Source organism: Alosa pseudoharengus, unplaced genomic scaffold (assembly GCF_046254945.1).
Source record: "Alosa pseudoharengus isolate Yale_2024_CS ecotype anadromous, Long Island Sound unplaced genomic scaffold, YU_APseudo_1.1 YU_APseudo_1.1_scf_18, whole genome shotgun sequence".
Classification (NCBI taxonomy): Eukaryota; Metazoa; Chordata; class Actinopteri; order Clupeiformes; family Clupeidae; genus Alosa; species Alosa pseudoharengus.
The window spans coordinates 21569-42344 of record NW_027468650.1 but is presented as its reverse complement, the minus strand read 5'-3'; the positions used below and the strand labels follow the sequence as shown (position 1 = coordinate 42344).

Sequence of the window (20776 nt, the reverse complement as noted above, 5' to 3'; positions counted from 1 at the left end):
TATCATTCGTCATAATTCTTCAAACCCTGACTTGTGAATCTAAAGGTCTCCACCCACTGTTGCTCAGTGAAGTAGAGCTATAATCGGCCTTTAAATTTAGGCCCGACAAGACCCGACCCCCACAGAAATCAGCCCGAGCCCTGACCGAGCCTGAGACTGACAGCTTTTTAAAAGCCCGAACCCGTTTACAGCCCGACATTATTCAAATGTCCGCACGCACGCAGCTCTTTTGCCTTTTGTCAAGAATGAGTAACATTTGACATCATTTATTCATGACTAACGTAGCCTAGGCCACTTGGAAGTTGGAACAAAGAAATAAAATAGCAAGTCCTCTCAGCATTCTGAAGTTTGCGGGAACCCTCCCATACGCAGCCCCGATATTAAATAGTTCTTGCTCCAGCTTTTCAAACCCCTCGCCATTTACGATATTAAAAGGCCTAATGTCTTTACAGCGAAAGCTGACACACTTCTTCTCCGTAATCATTTGTTTCACCTTTGCAGGGTTTGATTTTGTTGCTGTAGCCTAACAAACAATGTGATCCTGATGGGCACTGACAGCTTTGATCAACATGCCTTATCAGCGACGAATTCCCTGCCGTTCTACAGAATGTTGCATCCTTTGGATTTTACATAACCACTGGCTCATTATTCTCATTATGCACATGATCAAAACTTTTCCACACCTCAGACTTTGCTTTCTTTGCCGGTGCAACTAAAACGCCTGTCACAAGAGGCCAGCCTCTGTTTCACCTCCTAAGCATCCATTTCTGCTTCTTTTTTCGGTGGTTTGCGCAGCCTACAGTAAGTAGGTCAGTGAGTTAGGAGTCCTCTAGACTTCTTTTAAGCTGTCTCAGAGGTGGAAAGTTGTGTTCGTTGGGGGCAGGGCCGAATTAACATATCATAGACCCTTGGGCCCCCCCCCTGCCCCCCAGCCAACGTGAATCTGGCGGTCAGTTAATAGGCCTATCTGTGAGGCCAAGGCTCACCAAATAGCCCGTTTGTTTACAACTAACATTACATTTAATTAAACTGCTTATGCTATGCCGAAATAGTTTCAACATTTTGAATATCAGTGTCGGGTGAATTAGGAAATGCCTTATGGCTGAAAGCTGCTTGGGATCCCCCCCTGTCAAGCAATAACCATACAAAAAGTTAAAAACAGATGACATGATGCGCGTCACTGACATAATGCGCAAATAATATAGCCTAGATATTCCAATATATTCGAATACATGTGTTTATTTTAGAGGGGATATTCGAACGTCATTTTTGAGCAGTTTTGACAGCCCTAGTCCACTGTAGGCTACGCCAATCGCCTGTTAACACCTTCCACCTAACCCCGGTGAGTGGGGTCGCTATAATGCGTGTGAAATAGCACCATTGAGTAGCCTATGCGAAATAGCCTTAAAATCGTTCCGGTGTTGTGTGCCTTCTGGTTTCTCCACCTACTGGTTTCCTTGTGCGTGCATGCGCTGCAGCAGTTGTCAGACATTCACAAACAAGTTGTTTTAGGCGGTTTGAAGTCGCTTTTCATACGCCATGAGCACTCGGCTACATTACAGCCACTCGGACAAAAGACATGTAAAAAAATATATGTTTTGAAAACTAGCATTAAACTGGATTCTATCCCGCAAAAGCAACACACGTGTGACTCTCCATCCTGATTCCCTACTCTTTGAGCCAACTAATATGTTACGCGAATCAATTAACTATTGTAGGCTACCATTAATTAATAACGTAGGCAACACCCAGGTAACATGTTGTCCAGGCTATCTGAAATAAGGGGTTGCCTCTCATCTACAACAACTGGTTACCTTGGGCTGCTACAGTCGTCAGTGCACTGTGCACAGTAGGCCTATGCTCTTTGTGGTTGATCAACTAAAAATAAAAGATGTATTTGGTGATGACGTTATTGTGGGCCTAGTAGACCTAAATTTTGAGAAATCAAATGGTACGAGAAACGATCTACATAGCGCACAGTGTTGCGCGGTCTGCCCGAAATTAGATCAATACAGTAAAGCATCAATACAGTAAAGTCAACAGTAAAGAAGCTGAAGACGTGAGTTAAAATAATAAAGACACCCCTTCAGGAAAAGCGATATAGGCTATGGGAAATATTGGGAAAAGTTCTTAAAGAAGATGACAGTAGTACAAGTTATGGTCTAGGCCTACTTCTTGCGAAGCCATTTAAGTATGACAGCCAAAACGGGCAGCCTGCAGGAATAAATCTACCAGTATGTATAGGTTCGCGCATGCATAAAAGTTACCTTAGTTCGTTGTGTTTGTGACTTTAAACAGTGGATGTGCTTTGTGCTTCATTCAGCATTATAAACCAGTTCTTACGCTAACGTTTTGACCAGCAATGTATCTCAGTCTTGCCTATACCTTGCCTCACCATTTCTGTTTTCGAAAGAAAGATGTATGTCCATGGCCTTCAAATCGTATCCTATAGTGTTCTAATCCTTGGTGGTTGCGTGCGTGCCTGCGCTCTTATTCTCAGACTCTCTCCTGCGCAAACATTATGTCCTGCATGCCTACTGCGTGTAGTTCTACTGCATAAAGTTTTGCAAATAAATTAGTTTGTTTTACAGAAATGGCCTACTGTCACACTGCATGCAGGCAGAATGTATTTGTCAGGGAACATCTGACTTTTAAAAACCATAGGCCTGGTAGTCGCTCAGACAAGGAGTTATAAGATAAAGGCAATACCATTTGTGTCACCTAATGCAGTTCAGTGAATTAGCAAGATACCATCAGAAGCCAAAAATCATAAAGCACCTGTGTGCGTGCACGCTCTCTCCCCTGCGCATGAAGCTGTCTGCGTGTTGTAGGCTAGATTTGCGTGAGTTCTTTCTATCTGCTTTAGGAGTTGCGACCACCTAGGCTATGTTATAGACGTTCTATGAGGTACCAGTGTTTAGCTGTGTCACAAAACAATAAGCTTTGTCAGACTTACTTATTACTTTTAAAATGATATTCAGGGCTAGGCTATATACATTTTAAACATTCGGGGCTGAAGATCCGACAAAGCCTTGCGTTAATTCTTCAGATGGGAAGTGTCAGGAATTTTCATACGAGAGACGTTCTCATTGGTGGTTAGTATATAGGGAATTGACAGCAACATATCCAATCACATTATGAGAGATGCTGAATTTAACATAAACTGCGATGTTTGATTTTAAATTAATATAAATTTAGCCGGGACTGTAAGCTGGCACACGTGGGTGCTCGATGTTTTCAGTGGGTGCCCGAGAGACGGAGCGCCCACGGTATCGGCGCCTATGACAAGCGTATCTCGCGGTTGCATCCATTACAAACAAACATGCAATGTGAACGTCTGGGATTGGGAAGAGCACTAAATGCTCTGAATAAGCACGAAGTCAAACCTTTAAATGAAACACTTTAATAATCAAAAAAATAAACCGCTAATGAAGTAAACTTGTGACCATCAAAAATCGTTTATCGCCTGTAACTCAGTGATAACAGGACGTAACAGGAAGGCATTTGGCTGAGCAACGGAGGTTAATATGCTCTATATTTTGTCCAAATGATGTCTGTCTATCATCGTTGCACTCGGAGAAAACCAGAATGTTTAATTTGTCCTGCGTTTCTTCTACAGCTGCAAACGGGATTCACTCGCAGTTAACCAAATATTTCTTTATTAGGGAAGGGCAGGCATATTTCTGGCTATTAAATTATTTTTTAAACCAGTCTGCTAAAGTCTGTAGTGAAGTCTGTGTAGGGTTTTCCAGGCTCCATTTCTTTTTACGAGACACCCTACTCACTTGAGCCATCTACCGGTTGTTTGGGTTGTTGCAGCGTCTCACTGGGAAAATACAAATTAAAGTCGCGTGACACTAGGGTTGTGCCGATGGACGATATCATCGTCCATCATGATGGTTGACAGGCATCACGATGGAAAGCAACCATCGTGATGCCACGCCCCCACATGCCAGTCACTAATTCTTGCTGTAACAGGCTAAAACATAAAAAAACCTTTCCCTGAAAATGAAATTGAGCCTACTTTAAAGGCTGTCAGCCAAACAGTTATCACGTATTAGTCTACCGTCTTGTAAAATAAAAGACTTACCCTCTTATTCAAATAATTCCTGACTGTGACGGGAATGTGTAGCCTAATTGTCCTTTAGTAGCCTACATGTCTCGCAGGCCTATAGCCTACATTGGACGTAATATGTAGCCTAATGTTTTAGCAGAAAATATAGATTTATTATTGTTAGGCTACGACTAGGACATTCTAGCGCTCAAATATTTTTGCGAGGCTACAGCGAGCGCCAAATGCGTCCTTCTTCTCTGTGTTAAAATAAACCATTTCTTTCGTTAATTATAGGATCAGAAGGTAGCCTATCCGTCTTTCACTGTAAGGCTTGTATTTCATGCATTTAGCAAAAGTCCCAGACAGCAGCGGAGTGGTAATCGGGATTCGTTATTTGTAAAAGTGTTTTTACTTCGCCCTCCTATAGCCTGGACTGCGCGATTGCAGCCCTTTACTTTCACTTCCCGCCGCCCTTATAGTCAGCATAGACGGTAGCCTGATAACGTGGGATGCTGCATAGTACTAATATTTTAAATGAGTGACCACGATAGTAGTCTTAAGTAGCTTTTTTGCTGGGTCCAGCGAAGTCTGTCAATGTGTAATATTCCGCTGGTTGGTGCACACGCAAGTGTTCAGATTGATTGTCTATCCGTCTTTCACAACAATTTTCTTGGATTAGATCTTCCACACAACTTCGGTAGCCTGGTCAGTATGTCTCTCTTAGCTGTCCACTTTCATCAGGCCGTATAGCCTATATAATAGCATTTTTTTTATTTTTATGTAGAACATTATAAATGTATTTCTGTACAGACATACCTATAGGCTGTTTACTACACGAAACCCCCCCCCCGCCCCCGACGATATCATCGTCCATCACGATGTTTTACTGTACACATCGTCAAATGCCAATTTAGGCGACATCGCCCAACCCTACGTGACACCGTGTGATCCCACGCGCGGACCGCGAGTGAAGCTGGCCAAGTCGAAGCACTGCCCACTGTACATGCCCGCAGGTAGGCCTGCTTTAAAAATAGGATGATGAATTTAAGAATGGCTGCATGTGACATTTTTACAGATTAAAATGACATCCCTGCTGAAAAAACCAGCCTGACCAGCTAAAGGTGGTTTGCTGGTTGACCAGCTTGTTAACCAGCTTGTTTGACCACCCTATGATGGTTGACTAGTTGAAGATATGTTTTCGCAAGAGTTTTGCTAGTCTAGCTGGTTTTCCCAGCTTACAATGGTAATTCAGCTGGTTTTGCTTGTCGTACCACCTCAAGCTGGTGTTTTAGCTTGTGTTGCTGCATTGCTGGTTTAACTGGCCATGCCAGCTTATGTTGGTTAGTCTAGCTGGTTTTGCTGGTTACATCTAGCTGGTCTAACTAGTCATACCAGCTTATGATGGCCATGCTGGCTTATTGGCTGGTTATACCTATTTTAAGATGGAAATAATGACAGTTCTAGCTGGTTTTGCTGGTTCTCACTGTTCAAAGGAAAGAGTCTTAAAATGAGCTGTGTCGTTTAAACATTTAATGGCATACATCAATTATTCAACCAATAACAATAAAACAATAATAACAATAATATAATTAATCAAAAGGAGAACAGGTATATGGGCATATGGGTATATGGGATATATGTGTGTGAGTGTGTGTTTGGGAAGTGTGTATTGTGTTTCAGGTCATTTTTGTTTGTCTTTGTCATCTTTTTTTCTAATGTCCATTATCTTTTGTGACACATAATGCCCCATGGCCCTGGTCCTCTTCCCCAGTTCCTCCTCCTCCACCACGCCCTGGTGGCGCAGCCACCACTGGAAGCATTCTGGAAAGAATATATTGTGCATGAACAACATGAATAATAAGTCGGGTGATTTTACAACAAATCTCTAAATTTATATCCACATTTACTCATTAAGTAGATACTTTTATCCAAAGTGACTTACAGAGAAGTAACATTTAAGTTACTGTGTGAAAAATAAGTATTGAATTTGTCGATTTGTTTTTCTTTTCAGTAAATACAGTTAAAGGTTGTATCGGCGATTGCAGGTAACGTCATTTCTGATGCTTGAGGTTTGTCGATTTGTTTTTCTTTTCAGTAAATACAGTTAAAGGTTGTATCGGCGATTGCGGGTAACGTCACTTCTGACGTTCAAACAAAACAGAGAGCTAGCTCGCTACTCCCTCCGCCTTTCTCCCGTGCAATTGAAACTCTCCTAAACGCATCTCGTCAGTGATTGTTTGGATTTGTTTTGGTAGCACCATTTGTTTTTGTGTACAGATCTCAGAGCCTAGGCTGCCTACAGAGAAACGTTTTTTGACGGCCTGCTTATGGGGCGGTCAGCTAGCGGATCGTGAGGAAAGATTAGGTAAATGTGATCATTTATGTCTGCAATTGCTGATACAACCTTTAAGCCCCAAATTATTCATACCCCTGGCAAATATCAATTTAATGTTGATTTTCTCTTGGCCAATGTTTGCTCTGACTGAAAATGGCACTGTCACATGCCAAAAGATTGAAAGACAAGGTGGTAGAATCATGGAACCACTGAAAATGGTCAATATGGTCCAATCTTGGTACATACCATCAATAAGGCATTCTTTGGAGCTGTAATAGGTGCATTATATTTTCACCACAGGTCCCAAATCAATGCATGATCTCACAAAACAAAAATGACCCATTTCTGACTATTGTGGCTGCTACAATAAGCACGTTTTTTGCTCACATCTCCAGAACCGTATAGAATTGTTGTCAAATTACATTCACATTTCCCGCCGTTTAAAAAAAAAAAAAAAAAACTCAAAAGTGAAACTAATCTATCTCCTCCTAGACCACTGATCTGATTTCTACAAAATGTGGTACACATAATGGGATAGGCAGCAGCACAGTTGAATTAACAATTAGTTAAATAATAATATGTCATTAACTTTTCTATTAACATATAGTTTGTAAATAAACATTTAACATTTAAATGATGTAAGAAATAACTTAATTAGTGGCAAAAAGACATTTAGTTAACTATTAACAAATATTAATACCATATTAGTTAATAGATTTGTTAAAACATAACATCCAGATTTTATGCAAACAACTATCCCGGCCGTTATCCCTTACGTACACTCTATATGAATTTAAAAATATATGAAATAGAAACATATCACACAGAACTGACTTGGCATGAGGTTGGTATCAGAATCGACCCCCCCCCCCTCCCAATTGTGTAAATCCCCCCTATATGAATAACCGGTAACACTTTATAATAGCTACACACAATTCATCATTTATTAAGCCTTTGTTACTTATTAGTTAATGGTTTGTTCATCATTAGTAATTTCTTGTTCATACATAATTTATCATCAGTAAAGCATTTGTTCACACAGTTATAAATGGTTTGTTCATAGTAAATAAGCTAAAAAAAAATCTAAAATATGTTTATAAATTATTGTTAATACTTAATAAATTATGTAGTGCTGTCAGTTAAACGCGTTATTAACGGCGTTAACGTAAACCTATTTTAACGGCGTCAATTTTTTTATCGCGAGATTAACGTTATTTTTGGTCTAACAAAGTTTGTAGTTTTTCACATGCTGTTGCAACAACTAGTAACGTTAGCACAACTACAACACCACACTGGATCTAGCTAGACCGGAAACTAAACAATATGCCCTGATGAATGGAATGGAACGTTACTGCACATACTGTTTGGATATAATGGAAATCTTGAAACAAACTTAAATAAAAGGCACAAAATAAGGTTGGTGTAAGAGTTATCTGTGTGTTAATGGGATTAATGTGACCATTATGTTCCTATTTTTTGCTCTTTCCAGTTTACTTCTGTGATAACAGGAGTGTCACGAATGTAACGTTAGGCACAGTCAAACTGCCCGTGGCTGACGATAACTAAGTTCGGCAAGCTTACACTGTAACTTTACATGTCATAACATCAACTAAACATAAGTCACACATTCATTCTATCACGTTTAATATGAACGTAGCCTATTTCCTATAACTAGGTGAGATAATTGGCTATGTTATACTGAAGTTCCACAGTTAGCTAGCTATCGTAAATGTGCTCTCTCTGGGCTCTGCTTCCTCCTAGTCCTCCTGTAGTCATGGAGATAATAAACACTAAGCAGTTCTGAACTCCCGGTCGGCTGAATGGTGTTTTAAATTGCTGTGGACACCGCGATGCTGACATGAGTGCGATGCACTCTGCTTTCGACATTCATTTACATTAGATTCCATTCTTTTCAATACAACTCCGCATACCAGCATCGCACTTTGCCGCCGTGTAAATCACGATTCACTTATATTTGGTCGACGCAGCTCCATGAAATCCATTGTTCATCCAGTGTTTGCCTTTGGCGCTGATGTGTATGGCGAGTGACAATGCACCATAGACTGTAGGCCTATAAAATGGCAGTGCACTCATGTCGCGACAAGTTCCTTATTTTCAACTGAACTCAAAGATAATGAATATAGTATGAATATAGATGTTCTGTCTGTTATGCCCTTTATAATGTGTGTACAGTGCATGCACTTCTGCGGTAGCATTTATTTCAGTTTATATCAGCTATATTTCTAAAGAATTGTGTTGCCTCAGGTCTGCTGCACATCTTTTGAAATTTGAAATGAAATAATCAAATAGACCTACGTCTTAAAGTTAAGTTGCTTTGCTTTCATTTGAATCCCAATCAAGACACACAATAATTGCTTTATATTGTTAATATGGACTCCTGGAAAGTTCAGAAATGCAAAATAATATTATTTTAATCATGTGATAAAATATGTAATTAATCGTGATTAACTATAGGAATTCAGCGATTAATCGTGATTAAAAAATGTAATCGTTTGACAGCACTAAAATTATGTAATAACATTTTGTTGATGAAGTAATATTTCCATTATTTAACACACACACATGCACTAATGATTAGTTAGGGGGAGGATACATATTTTATAAACCACTTCCTAATACTATAAATCATGATTAACTCATGAGTTACAAGTGGTTAGTTAATGATATTTTGTGAGCTTATCTAAAGTGAGGACTTTCTCTGCCTTGCAACGCATTTTCAAATGAGTTGTAAAGATTACTAGCCCGGCTAACGTCATACCCTCATCTCAAATGAGACGGGGTCTGGGAACTAGGCATTAATTTTCTCGTATTTGAAACGTGGTTTACGAATGCCCAGAGCCGTTTATTGGGCGCTACGAATGTCTATCAAATGCGTCTGTACGTAGCTCATAACGGCTTCGGTGTGTCGTCATCGTCTTGCTGCACCCTCCCCGCTCTGTGATTGGTCCCCTATCTCAGGCGAAAATTTGCTCCATGGTGTCCAGGCTGCCTTGCAGCGCGAATTAAATCACGCGCGCAAGGCAGCATGGGAAAACCCAGGCTAAAAGATTACTTTCACACATATTCATTTAGCAGACAAGCGACGTACACATGTCAGTCAAATTGAAGGCCATTGACATAACAGTTAAAGACGGGAATCGTACCCCCAACTTTTCAGGCTACTGCATTCTAGTCCAGCTCCTTATCCACTACACTACCTTGGCCCAGATAGAAACACCTTCGACTATACAAGAGTTTCTGTTTTCTTGTACTACACACTGTTAAGCATTTATTAAACATATGTAAGCTATTATTAAAAACTGTATTCTTCGTTTGTAAAGCATTATTCCCATATTAATTCTCATCTGTAAATTATGTTTACACACAGTTAAAAATGGTTTGTTCATAGTAAACATGCATATCTATATTATCTTTTTGAATTGACTGTTGTAATACCACTGGGGAGAGGTAGTGTAGTGGATAAGGAGTCGGGTTAGCATGCAGTAACCCATAAAGTTGGGGGTTCAAACCCTGGCGTCCACCAATGTGGCCTGCCCTTTCATTTCATTGACATGTGTAAGTCACTTTGGGTGAAAGTGTCTGCTAAATGAATACAGTAAATATAATGAATGAAAATGAATACTGTAAATGCAAATGTAAACTTTATAACTCATTTGTAAATGTGTTGCAAGGCATAAAACGTCCTCACTTTAGATGAGCTCACAAAATATCATTAACTAACCACTTGTAACTCCTGAGTTAATCATGAATTATAGTATTATCCCACTTATTCCACTGTTGCCACTTGCATTGTGTTCATTTCCTGTTACAATTTAAACTTTTTAATCTGTAAAACTGTCTTGTTTGCAGAACTACTGTACTTCTTTCCAACACAAATCAACTAATTTCTCAACTTGCAGGACAAACTAATTACAAACTAGTTAAACAGCTACTAGTTCTAAATCATGCAATGTTTTTAGTGACAAAATTAAATAAAGAAATGAAGTATGAAATAAATAAATAAAATACGAAGTAGATAAATAAAATGTGAAATAAATAAATAAAATATTAAATAATATATATATTGACATTGACATTCCACACGGTCTTGCAATGCACCATGAAATAAATAAATATGTCAGTCACCCATCAAGTCGGGACCCTGCACTAAGGACACAGCTCAGACTGGCTACCCTTAAACCACCCTGCACTAAGGACACAGCTCAGACTTGTATCAGTAGTCATAACTCATGAAACATACAACAACAAGAATTTCATTCTAAATGCACACTTTTGGGAAGATATCAGCCGTAAAATTGTTCTGTCGTTTGATAGGTCTGTTTGCTGTGAATCCCTTGCAAGGGTTGATAGACATGCTAGATGTGCACATCTAGCGCTAACAGTTAACACAAGTGTTAGCTAGTTAGAAAATTAACTTCTATCTATGGCAAACGACTAATGACTAGTTGCTATTGCTTCTGAATATGGTAGGGTGCCCAGACATCCCAGTTCACGTCACTGAGCTGAATTCACTTCATTTGTTATATGATATATAAACAATAAAGCTCGGGATGCCAGCTTGCTACATTTTAGGCCCAGTATCCACAACTTTCCACAGACGTTTTAGTTCTTAATATGAGGGTATAACTCAGCAGCCGGCAAGGATTTTCAACATCACTAGCTTTAACGTCCCAACCTCTGACAGCCAAGAGTAAGCAACAGAATCTTTCTGAACAAAAACGCCTAAGTTCTCGCTGTTTGCACTAGCTTTAAGCTTCTGTCAATGAGTAACTATATTCCGATCATCATGGTAAACGGCCGTCACGCCCACCAAGTTTAATGTTTTTCAGGCAGCAAATAATCAGCAGCTAGGTCCCGCCTTGATGGGTGACTGACGTACAGTATGTAGACTGTAAAATCTAATAGCTATTCTTACTTAAAATGTTTAGTTAGTATAACTCAGTTTTTATCTTTTGCTGATTATGTTGATTTTGCCTTTTGAGATTACTTGCCTAAAATGAGTGCAATTTAATGTTGAGGTGGAAAAGTAAACATGACTATTTAAATCAAGTAAACTATACATGAATTGCTGAGGTTTTGCTACCCTGTGAAGTTAGTTAGTTAGTTACTTACCTGTTAGTTAACCTTAGTTTAAAAAAACATGCAAACCGATTGTCTTGAAATTCCTATTCCAGATTAGTCTGTAATTTCAAGTTGTGCAACAAATCAGCAAATGCTTACTTAGTGTAGTACACTTACACTACTGAGAATTCCTATTTAACCTAACTTGGTCATTACAAGTAAAGTATATTGTGTGTTTATGAAACACAACACTTGTATTGAAGGTGTGCTAACTAATTGTACTTTTCCCACAATGCATTTCCAGAAAGCCACAGTCCTGGCTCACATATTTGTAAAGATATCACATATTAATTCTTGCTGAAATTCAATCTTAAATTACAATAAAGGGACAGTGACAATAACGGTTATATATACATGTATGTTATAACGGTATAACGGTAACGGTTATATATACATATATATATGTGTAATTTATGTTGATGCATCACACCATCAAGTAGATGACTATCCAAAACACCCTAATGCTGTGGGTAGAACATCAACAATGTGTTACATATATTTAGTGCTTTACTACACTTTGAAAGTACTGAACAGTGAAGGGGGAACCTCACTAAGCACCACCAATATGCAGCACACACCTGGGTGATGCATGACAGCCATTCTGTGCCAGAATGCCCACCACACACCAGCCTGGGTTGGAGAGTGAGGGAGCCAAGTTGGTTATTTGACCAGAGGTCAGGGGAACCCCCTAATCTTTAATGTCCTCACAGTGAGTCAGGACTTTGTTTTACCATTGCATTAAGGCCCCATTTCCTGCAGTTCGGTGTATCCATAACATCACAAAGGCTTTGGGGGTTGATATTATCCTGACCAGAGAGGAGAGTGCCATTTAATGGACAGCCACTAACACCACCATTTCCAGCAGAAAGTTTCCAAGGAAGTCTCCTGGCGAAATACTAATCAAGCCCACATTTGCTTAGCCTCAGTCATTTAGCAGAGACAGGGTACCAGTATGTATGGTTTCCAGCTACAGATTTGTGCCTGTCTATCGGCACTAATTCTATTCACAGGATTAGTGTGTTTTGGATAGTCATCTACTTGATGGGGTGATGTATCAACATAAATTACACAACAACAGTATTTATAGCCTTTAGTGTCACTGTCACTTTGTTATATTGTAATTTAAGATTGAATTTCAGTAAAGATTAATATGCGATTCAAAAAAAATAAAATATGTAGGCCGGGGCTGTGGCATTCTGAAAATGCATTGTGGGAAATGACATTAGTTAGCACAACTTCAATACATGTGTTGAACATACAGTATACTTAATGACCAAGTTAGTTGAAATAGGAATTCTCAGTAGTGTAAGTGCACTACACTAAGTGAGCATTTGTTAGATAGATAGATAGATAGAGATACAGTAGATATATAGATAGATAGATAGATAGACAGATAGACAGATAGATAGAAACAGTAGATAGATAGATATATAGATAGATACTTTATTGATCTCCAAGGTGAAATTGAAGTAAATTGAATTCAAGTTGTGTTTGCACAACTTGAAATTACAGACTAATCTGGAATATGAATTTGAAATGCAATTGGTTCCATGCTTTTTAAAAGTAAGGTTAACTTAACAGGCTAGTAAGGTTAACAAACTAATTGTACAGTGTAGCACAAACTTCAGCAATTCAAGTGTAGTTTACTTGATTGTTTACTTTTCTACCTCAAAATGAAGTAACAGTCATGTTACGCAAGTAATCTCAACAAAAGACAAAAACGGAATTTTACTTGCTAGAACATTTTAAGTAAGGAAAGCTATTCATTTTTACAGTGAATCTGTTATGTATTTATTTCATATTTCCATTTATTTAAAATGTAATTTATCTATCAACACAGTTGACAATGATGTGTGATAAAAGTTAGAATTACCCATACAGATGTCACCTGATTTATTGTCTTTCCGTGCCTTGGAATACTTTTTCTTAGCTTTTTCAATTTTACCTGTGTTATTCCATGTTATTGCAAATTAACTTGACTCAAAAATGTATGGCAAATATTTTTGCCATGACTAGTCTAGATTAAACTTAACATTTTGAGAATAAAACTGAAATATCATGTTGACTTTAATCTCAACATTTCGTCTTTATTTTTGACATTTAAAGCTAGTTTTGAGGCAGAGCATCCGCTCCACAGCTACAGTCTCTGTGCTGAAAGAGTGAGAATTTTACAGGTGAAAACATCTTTTAGTATAATTTTCTTACCTTTTACGGCCCGGAGTTTTTTTGGAGTGAGAGGTGGCCTTGCCTCTCCCTTTTTAGTGGGGCACTCCTTCCCCGTAATTGATCTGTTTTTTAAAGTTGCCGTGCCCCACACGGCCACTGCCAGCTCCTTCACAAAAATAGAGTCTTTGAGGGAGCTGCCAATCCTCCTCCACACCTCCGCTCTTATCCAGACCCCCTGCCCTAAATGTATCTGGAATACATCAAATTATAGTTAGGGTTTATGCTGCAGAGAAATCAGGCAGTATTTGAGTTTCAGAGATCATTTCCATTTACTTGTTAATTACAGTGCATGAAAATGCACTGTTCTGTTATCCGAAGTTGCTTATTACAGTGCATGAAAATGCACTGTACTGTTCTTCCTAGGCTTCTTCTTATTAGAGTGCATGAAAATCCGATTATCCGATTGTTATCCGATTTATTACAGTGCATGAAAATGCACTGTACTGTTCTTCCTAGGCTTCTTCTTATTATTATTCTTACTGTACTGTTCTTCCTAGGCTTCTTCTTATTCTTATTCTTCCTTCTAACGCACTTAATGCAGCTTCAACTGTTTAACGTAGAAACTTCATTCAAACTGTGTTGCGTAGGTCTTACTAAGGACATGGGTGCTATGTATTTTTCAGCTTTGTAACTTTTATACTTTTTAAACTAGTTAGCATGGTTAGCATAGTTAGCATGTTAACATTGCTAACATTGTTAGTTAGCATGGTTAACATAGTTAGCATGTTAACATTGCTAACATTGTTAGCATTTTTAGTAAAACTGCTAAAAATGATTAGCTAGGTTAGCTAAGTCACATGGTTAACATAGTTAGCATGTTAACATTGCTAACATGCTAGTTAGCATAACTGCTAAAAATGATTAGCTAGGTTAGCTAAGTCACATGGTTAGCATTGTAAGATTGCTAATTAGCATAGTTAACATAACTACTAAAAATGATTAGCTAGGTTAGCTAAGTCACATGGTTAGCATAGTTAACATGTTAATATTGCTAACATGCTAGTTAGCATAGTTAGCTAAGTCACATGGTTAACATAGTTAGCATTGTTAGCATGCTAATTAACATAGTTATCATTTTTGACAAAACTATTAGAAAACATTAGTTAACATTGTTAGCATAACTGCTAAAAATGAAAAGCTAGCTAAGTCACATAGTTAGCATGTTAGCATTCTTAGTATTTTAGCATAACTGCTATAAATTATTAGCTAAGTTAACTAAGTGACATAGTTCACATTGTTAACATAGTTAATAGCATTAGCATTATTAGCTAAATTAACTAAGTTAAGTAGATTGGTTAACATTATTATCTTTGCTAACATAGTTAGCATAACTGCTAGCAAACATTAGAGCCATTCCAACTGTCAGTTATCGTCAACTATCTACCTAAATAATTTAATTATTTAAACTATCCACCTATTTAACTGTTCAGTCATTCCAACTATATTAAACCTCATCTACCTAGCAAATAATTTAACCATATAAACTATCCACCTATTTAACTGTTCAGTCATTCCAACTATATTAAACCTCATCTACCTAGCAACCAATATAGTTTGTTTTTACTCTGTATGATATTTTACATCATATTTTTGCATTTTCATGCACTATATTTCCTTCAGGAAATGCTTTTCTAGTTATTATTATTATTCTAACCAAAATTTCTGTGTCTAATTCAGCTTCAACCGTTTAATGTAGAAACTTTATTCAAACTTTGTAACGTAGTTCTTGAAAATGACACATGTGCAATGTACTTTTTGTTTCTGTAAAATCAAGCTTTCCCCCCATAGACTTTGCATTGGCACTATGACATCACAATGGGCTAATTAAATTGATTTGCACCTGTTTCAACTGTCAGCTGCTAAACTAGGCCAACAGTCTCTATGCCTCTCCATTATACAAGGATATAAGGCACATTCCATCAAACTGTCTATCCATCCATCTTCTTCAAACCATTCACTCATCCACCCATTAAACTATCTATCAACATCCATTAAACAATCTGCCTATCAACATCCATTCAACTTCCTGGCTATCAACATCCATTACACTATCTACATTCAACTTTTAAACGATATACTCTCAGGCTTTAACCATACAATCTGGCTCTCTTAAGACTACAGATCCTGTTCAGCAATCTCCTCTGCCCACAACTGTTTCAAAATAAATGTCCTCACTACAATAATTCACTATTGAATAATTTAACTATTTAAACTACTCAACTATTTAACTGTTCAGCCATTTCAACTGCCAGTTGTCATTAACTTTGACTCCCACCAACTGTTTCCTCTGCCCACAACTGTTTCCAAATAAAAGTTTGTTTTGCATTTTATGTCAATATACGTTTTGCATTTTCATGCACTGGTAATTTCCTCAAAATTACTTTGTCTAGTTAAAGTTCTGAGATCTAAAAAGTATTACAGAAAAAAATATTGATATATCATGCAACCCGAATTCCGTAAAAAGGACGCTTTGTAAATTGTTCATGGTTCCAGCTGTTGTGAAATGTTCCTCCTTTAGTTGTCCTAACATAACTTTTCCAGCCTTTTGTTGCCCCATCCTGATTTTTTTTGAGACGTGTTGCTGGCATCAAATTCAAAATGTGCTTATATGGACCTTATGCATGAAAGGCTATTCATGCAGCTCATTCATTTAGGTGTGTTGTAACAGCATATTCTGTGATATTCTGCTCTTTATATGTTGGCTCCAACATTGAATATCTTGTATCTCCTTCTACATTGTAACATGTTAATTCACTAGCTGCAACAGTCAATAGTCAAATTTCTCTCCTTCAACAGTTAATATGTTGTCTTTGTCTCAATTACATATAGGTTGACATGATTTGTAAACAGGGTTCCCACTAAAGTCAAATGTAAAATCCCATGACTTTTCCCTGACAAAAATACCTGAATTTCCATGACTTACTATATAATGAATATAATATATTGACCAGTGTTTCCCATACGTTGAGTAATCTGTGGCGGGGCACCACGAAATTAAAACCGGCCGCCACATATTAATGTTTATGTTGTACTATTTAGTATAAGTATATATACTCTTTTGATCCCGTGAGGGAAATTTGGTCTCTGCATTTATCCCAATCTGTGAATTAGTGAAAAACACTCAGCACACAGTAATCAGTCGCAGTGAATCGCAGTGAGCTGCCTGCTACAACAGCGGTGCTCGGGGAGCAGTGAGGGGTTAGGTGCCTTGCTCAAAGGCACCTCAGCCGCTCCTACTGGTTGGGGTTCGAACCAGCAACCCTCCGGTTACAAGTCTGGAGCGCTAACCAGTAGGCCACGGCTGCCCCATTAATTTAAGGACAAGATAAAATCCTTTCATTGAGCTGCGCTTTTTACGCACGCAGCCTTTCCTTGCCCCGCCCCGCTCTCTCTTGTAACGAACCTGCTGCAGCGCTGCCGCTCTTTTGCATGTGCATTTAACAAAACATTAAAGATTGCTGAAGGATTGTTGTTGTCACATAGAAGCAGGCGGGCTAAATTGCTATTAAATCCGCTTAGCATCGTGACCATGCTGCGCAAAAATGATAAAATTGAAAATGATAAAATTCCCTGACTTTCCAATATTCCATGACATTCCAGAAATTCCATGGCCCGTGGGAACCCTGTGTAAATCATAGCATTCTTTTTTATTCACATTTTACAAAGCATCCCAACCTTTTGGGAATTTGGATTGTACATATGAAGGGGGGAAGCAGTTTATAATGCCCTTTGCCTTTTTTTTCCAAATGAGGCTTTGTAGGAATTAATTGAATATTCTGTACAATCTTTTCATGGGCCAAGAGACAACATTTTCTTCCATCCTATACATTGTTTTGTCTAGGAATTACTCTTCAAATATTGATGCTCCTTCCTCAGTAATGTAGCTTTCAGCATGCAAATTATTATCAAGGGCTGAGAGAAAGAAGTAGGATGTGCACTGAAAACATTTTACAAGACTTGGTTTTTGGAACCACTGATACAGACAAGGTTTGGACAAGACCTACCTTTCCATCCTCCTCAAAGAACTGAGCCAACTCATCACCTGGGGCTGAAACAGCATTTGGTGCAACATCCAGTGCAACATTTTCTGTAGCAGTTGATTCTGCAGACAAATAGGTCAAGTCAGATAGTCAGCAGTGTCATCAGCCTATCAGCACTATCATAACCCATATTATTACACGGCTCTTCACAATTCAAGTAGAACGCTCCATTGACTTGAATGGGATTTCCTAAAGTTCTAGCGGTCATTATTTTCGACTAGAGGACCTCTGAAAAAAATAATGGCCGCTGTCAATTGCAATGGAGTTTGTGCTTCGGTAACGCTTTAGAATAACATGTGCTTATTAGGTATTAACACTGCATAATAAGCAGTTAACAATTCATTACTAACAGTTAGTTAACTGTTGTTATCCTTTGATAACATTAACCAACTGTTAACAAGCAGCCTTTTACGTTACTTACAAGCATATTTGTTAACAGTTGTAAGTGTTACCAAGCAGCTTGTTAATGCTTGTTAATGGTGTATAAGACAAAGAGGTGGATAACTAATACGCTTATAAGACCTTTCTTACCTACTTGTAGTAAATTTTGCAGCCCTCCAAATCTGAAGTGAGGACCATGTAGCCTAGTGGTGTTTAATTTCCATAATCTTTGTTCAGTGAACACATAAAACAGTTTGTCAGCAGTCTAAAGATATTATGCCAGCTTTGTATATAGTTTGGTTACCTAGCAACCGAGGCTTAAAGACGACAAGTGGGTGCGTTCAAAGTCGCAAACATAGGCAAACGTTCACAATCAATTTGAAACATGTTTCAGTTTGCCTTGAACAGAGGCGAACATTCGTGGTCTGTTGCTGCATTAATTAAACACCACTTTTCCATCAGAAACATATTTGTAAAAAGCATAGCTCGTATGATATAGAACATTATCGGAATATAGAATCAATATGAACATTTTCTTCCAAAAACACAGATTGGAATGTAACTCAGTCAGTAACAGGTCACTCTATGGCACAGTAGACCGGGGTTCGATTCCTGCTCACTGCAGCAATTTTGAAGGTGTCTTTTCTCACAGCTAAATCAATATATATACTGTAGAGATAGAAGGTCAGGCTTGTGGAGCTATAGGCTACATGGCTTTAGATTGGGGGGCTGCAAAATGTATTACAAATAGGTAAGAAAGGTCTTATAAGTGTATTAGTTATCCACCTCTTTGTCTAAATACACCATTAACAAGCATTAACAAGCTGCTTGTTAACACTTACAACTGTTAAAAAATATGCGTGTAAGTAACTTAAAAGGTTGCTTGTTAACACTTACAAGCTGCATGTTAACAGTTAGTTAATGTTATTAAATGATAAAAACAGTTAACTAACTGTTAGTAATGAATTGTTAACTGCTTATAATGCATGTTAATACCTAATAAGCACATGTTATTCTAAAGCGTTACCAACTTCGAATTCAGGTCTTTCATATCACTCCGCAACTACTGGAACTTCATTCAGAAGTGAAAAGCAGACGGTTGATCAGTTGTGTTCTAAAGAATGTTTGATTCAAGTTCAGCGTGTGTTGTAGCGAACTATTTGTTTCTCAGCAAAAGCCACGATGAACGGTAACAAATAGGCTATAGCCTAGGCTATGTAGGCTAAATAGTCATATCGTGGGGAGTTTATTGTTTCGTTCTGGCAAGTAGCCGTGTAATATGGTTTATGATAGTGCTGATAGGCTGATCAAGTCAATGGAGCGTTCTACTTGCATTGTGAAGAGCCGTGTAATAATAAGTGGGATAATGCATAGAACGCCGGTCATTATTGGGAAAATAAGACCCTTCAGGGTGGAACAAGACCTTTCCGCTGCGCGTCGGGGTCTGGTTCGCCCTGTCGGGACTTACATTATTTTCCCAATAGATAGATAGATAGATAGATACTTTATTGATCCCCAAGGGGAAATTCAGGATAATGACAATAATGACCGGCGTTCTATACATTATCCCTTACAGATTGCCAGTGATTTGTTTGCTAAACTCACCAGGTGACATGCATTGTTTAATTGCTGCAACACTTTCCCTAAGATCATAAGTCACAGCCCTCAAGTCCCGCAGCTCTACTACTTCTTTTTCCAAATCATCATATCTAGAACAAAGTTGAAGAAGACCTATTAGACAATAAACATTTGACCCTTTGCCTGATGATCAAGCTTTTTCGAGTGACATTCTAACATGACAATCAGGCCAAGCCAATAAGGTAAATAAATTAAGATCTTACTTTCTTTTTAATGTGTTCAGTTCTTCAGTTGTGACTCTGTGTTTGTTTTTTTCAGTTTTGTATTTTTTAAATAGGTCATTGTACACCTGTTCAGGCACCACTCCAGGATCTCCTGTATCATCATCTACATCTTCATCTTCAAATTCATCTTCGTCATCTTCAATTAACTCCTCGTGCTTTTGCTGTGCTATTTTTTCCCTTTTTTTTTCTTTCAATATCTCAAGTAACCCTTTCTTCTTGTTTTCTATCACTTTCTGAAAATAAATGGCAAATCATCAGAAGTAGCACACATTGAAACGCTAGCCTATGACTAGTGTCCAAAAGGCTATGCCTAAGGGAAATTATTTAGGCTAGGTTAGAAATTATTTTTTCTAAGATTTTTGAACTTTGAGGGCCCTGTCTTGGTGATCTGAAACGGTTGGTCAAAGGCGCAAAGCTTAAAGATATTTAGGGGAGTGTTCAGTCCACATTCAGAGTGATTTTGCACTTCTTCTATTTCTTAAAGATGCTCTAAGCGATGCTGGGTAACATCACTTCTGTTGACGTTCAAACAAAACAGAGCCAACTCGCTACTCCCTCGCCATCTCTCCCATGCAATTGAAACTCTCCTAAACCCGCATCTCGTCGATGATTTGCTGGAACAGTTTATAATGATTTTATGGTCCAAGGAGTATTCCAAGTACGTGGTTTAGTGGCAAACCTGGGTAAGTTAACTCAGAGTAAATGGGAAGCCTCCTACAACAAGAGCCCTGTGGCA

The 20776-nt window shown here is 38.3% G+C and overlaps 1 protein-coding gene across 1 annotated transcript; it reads right to left on the bottom strand.

Annotated features, from left to right (window-relative positions):
- Nucleotides 1–5514: 5514 nt before the first annotated feature.
- Nucleotides 5515–20079, bottom strand: LOC143131546 (BEN domain-containing protein 5-like). Its single transcript, XM_076291188.1, has 5 exons — nt 20020–20079; nt 19784–19887; nt 17762–17859; nt 13737–13947; nt 5515–5875 (listed from the first exon to the last, which is right to left on the bottom strand). The coding sequence occupies exons 2-5, from the start codon at nt 19791–19793 to the stop codon at nt 5736–5738; spliced, it is 459 nt and encodes a 152-aa protein (XP_076147303.1). The 5' UTR covers nt 19794–19887; nt 20020–20079; the 3' UTR covers nt 5515–5735.
- Nucleotides 20080–20776: the final 697 nt, after the last annotated feature.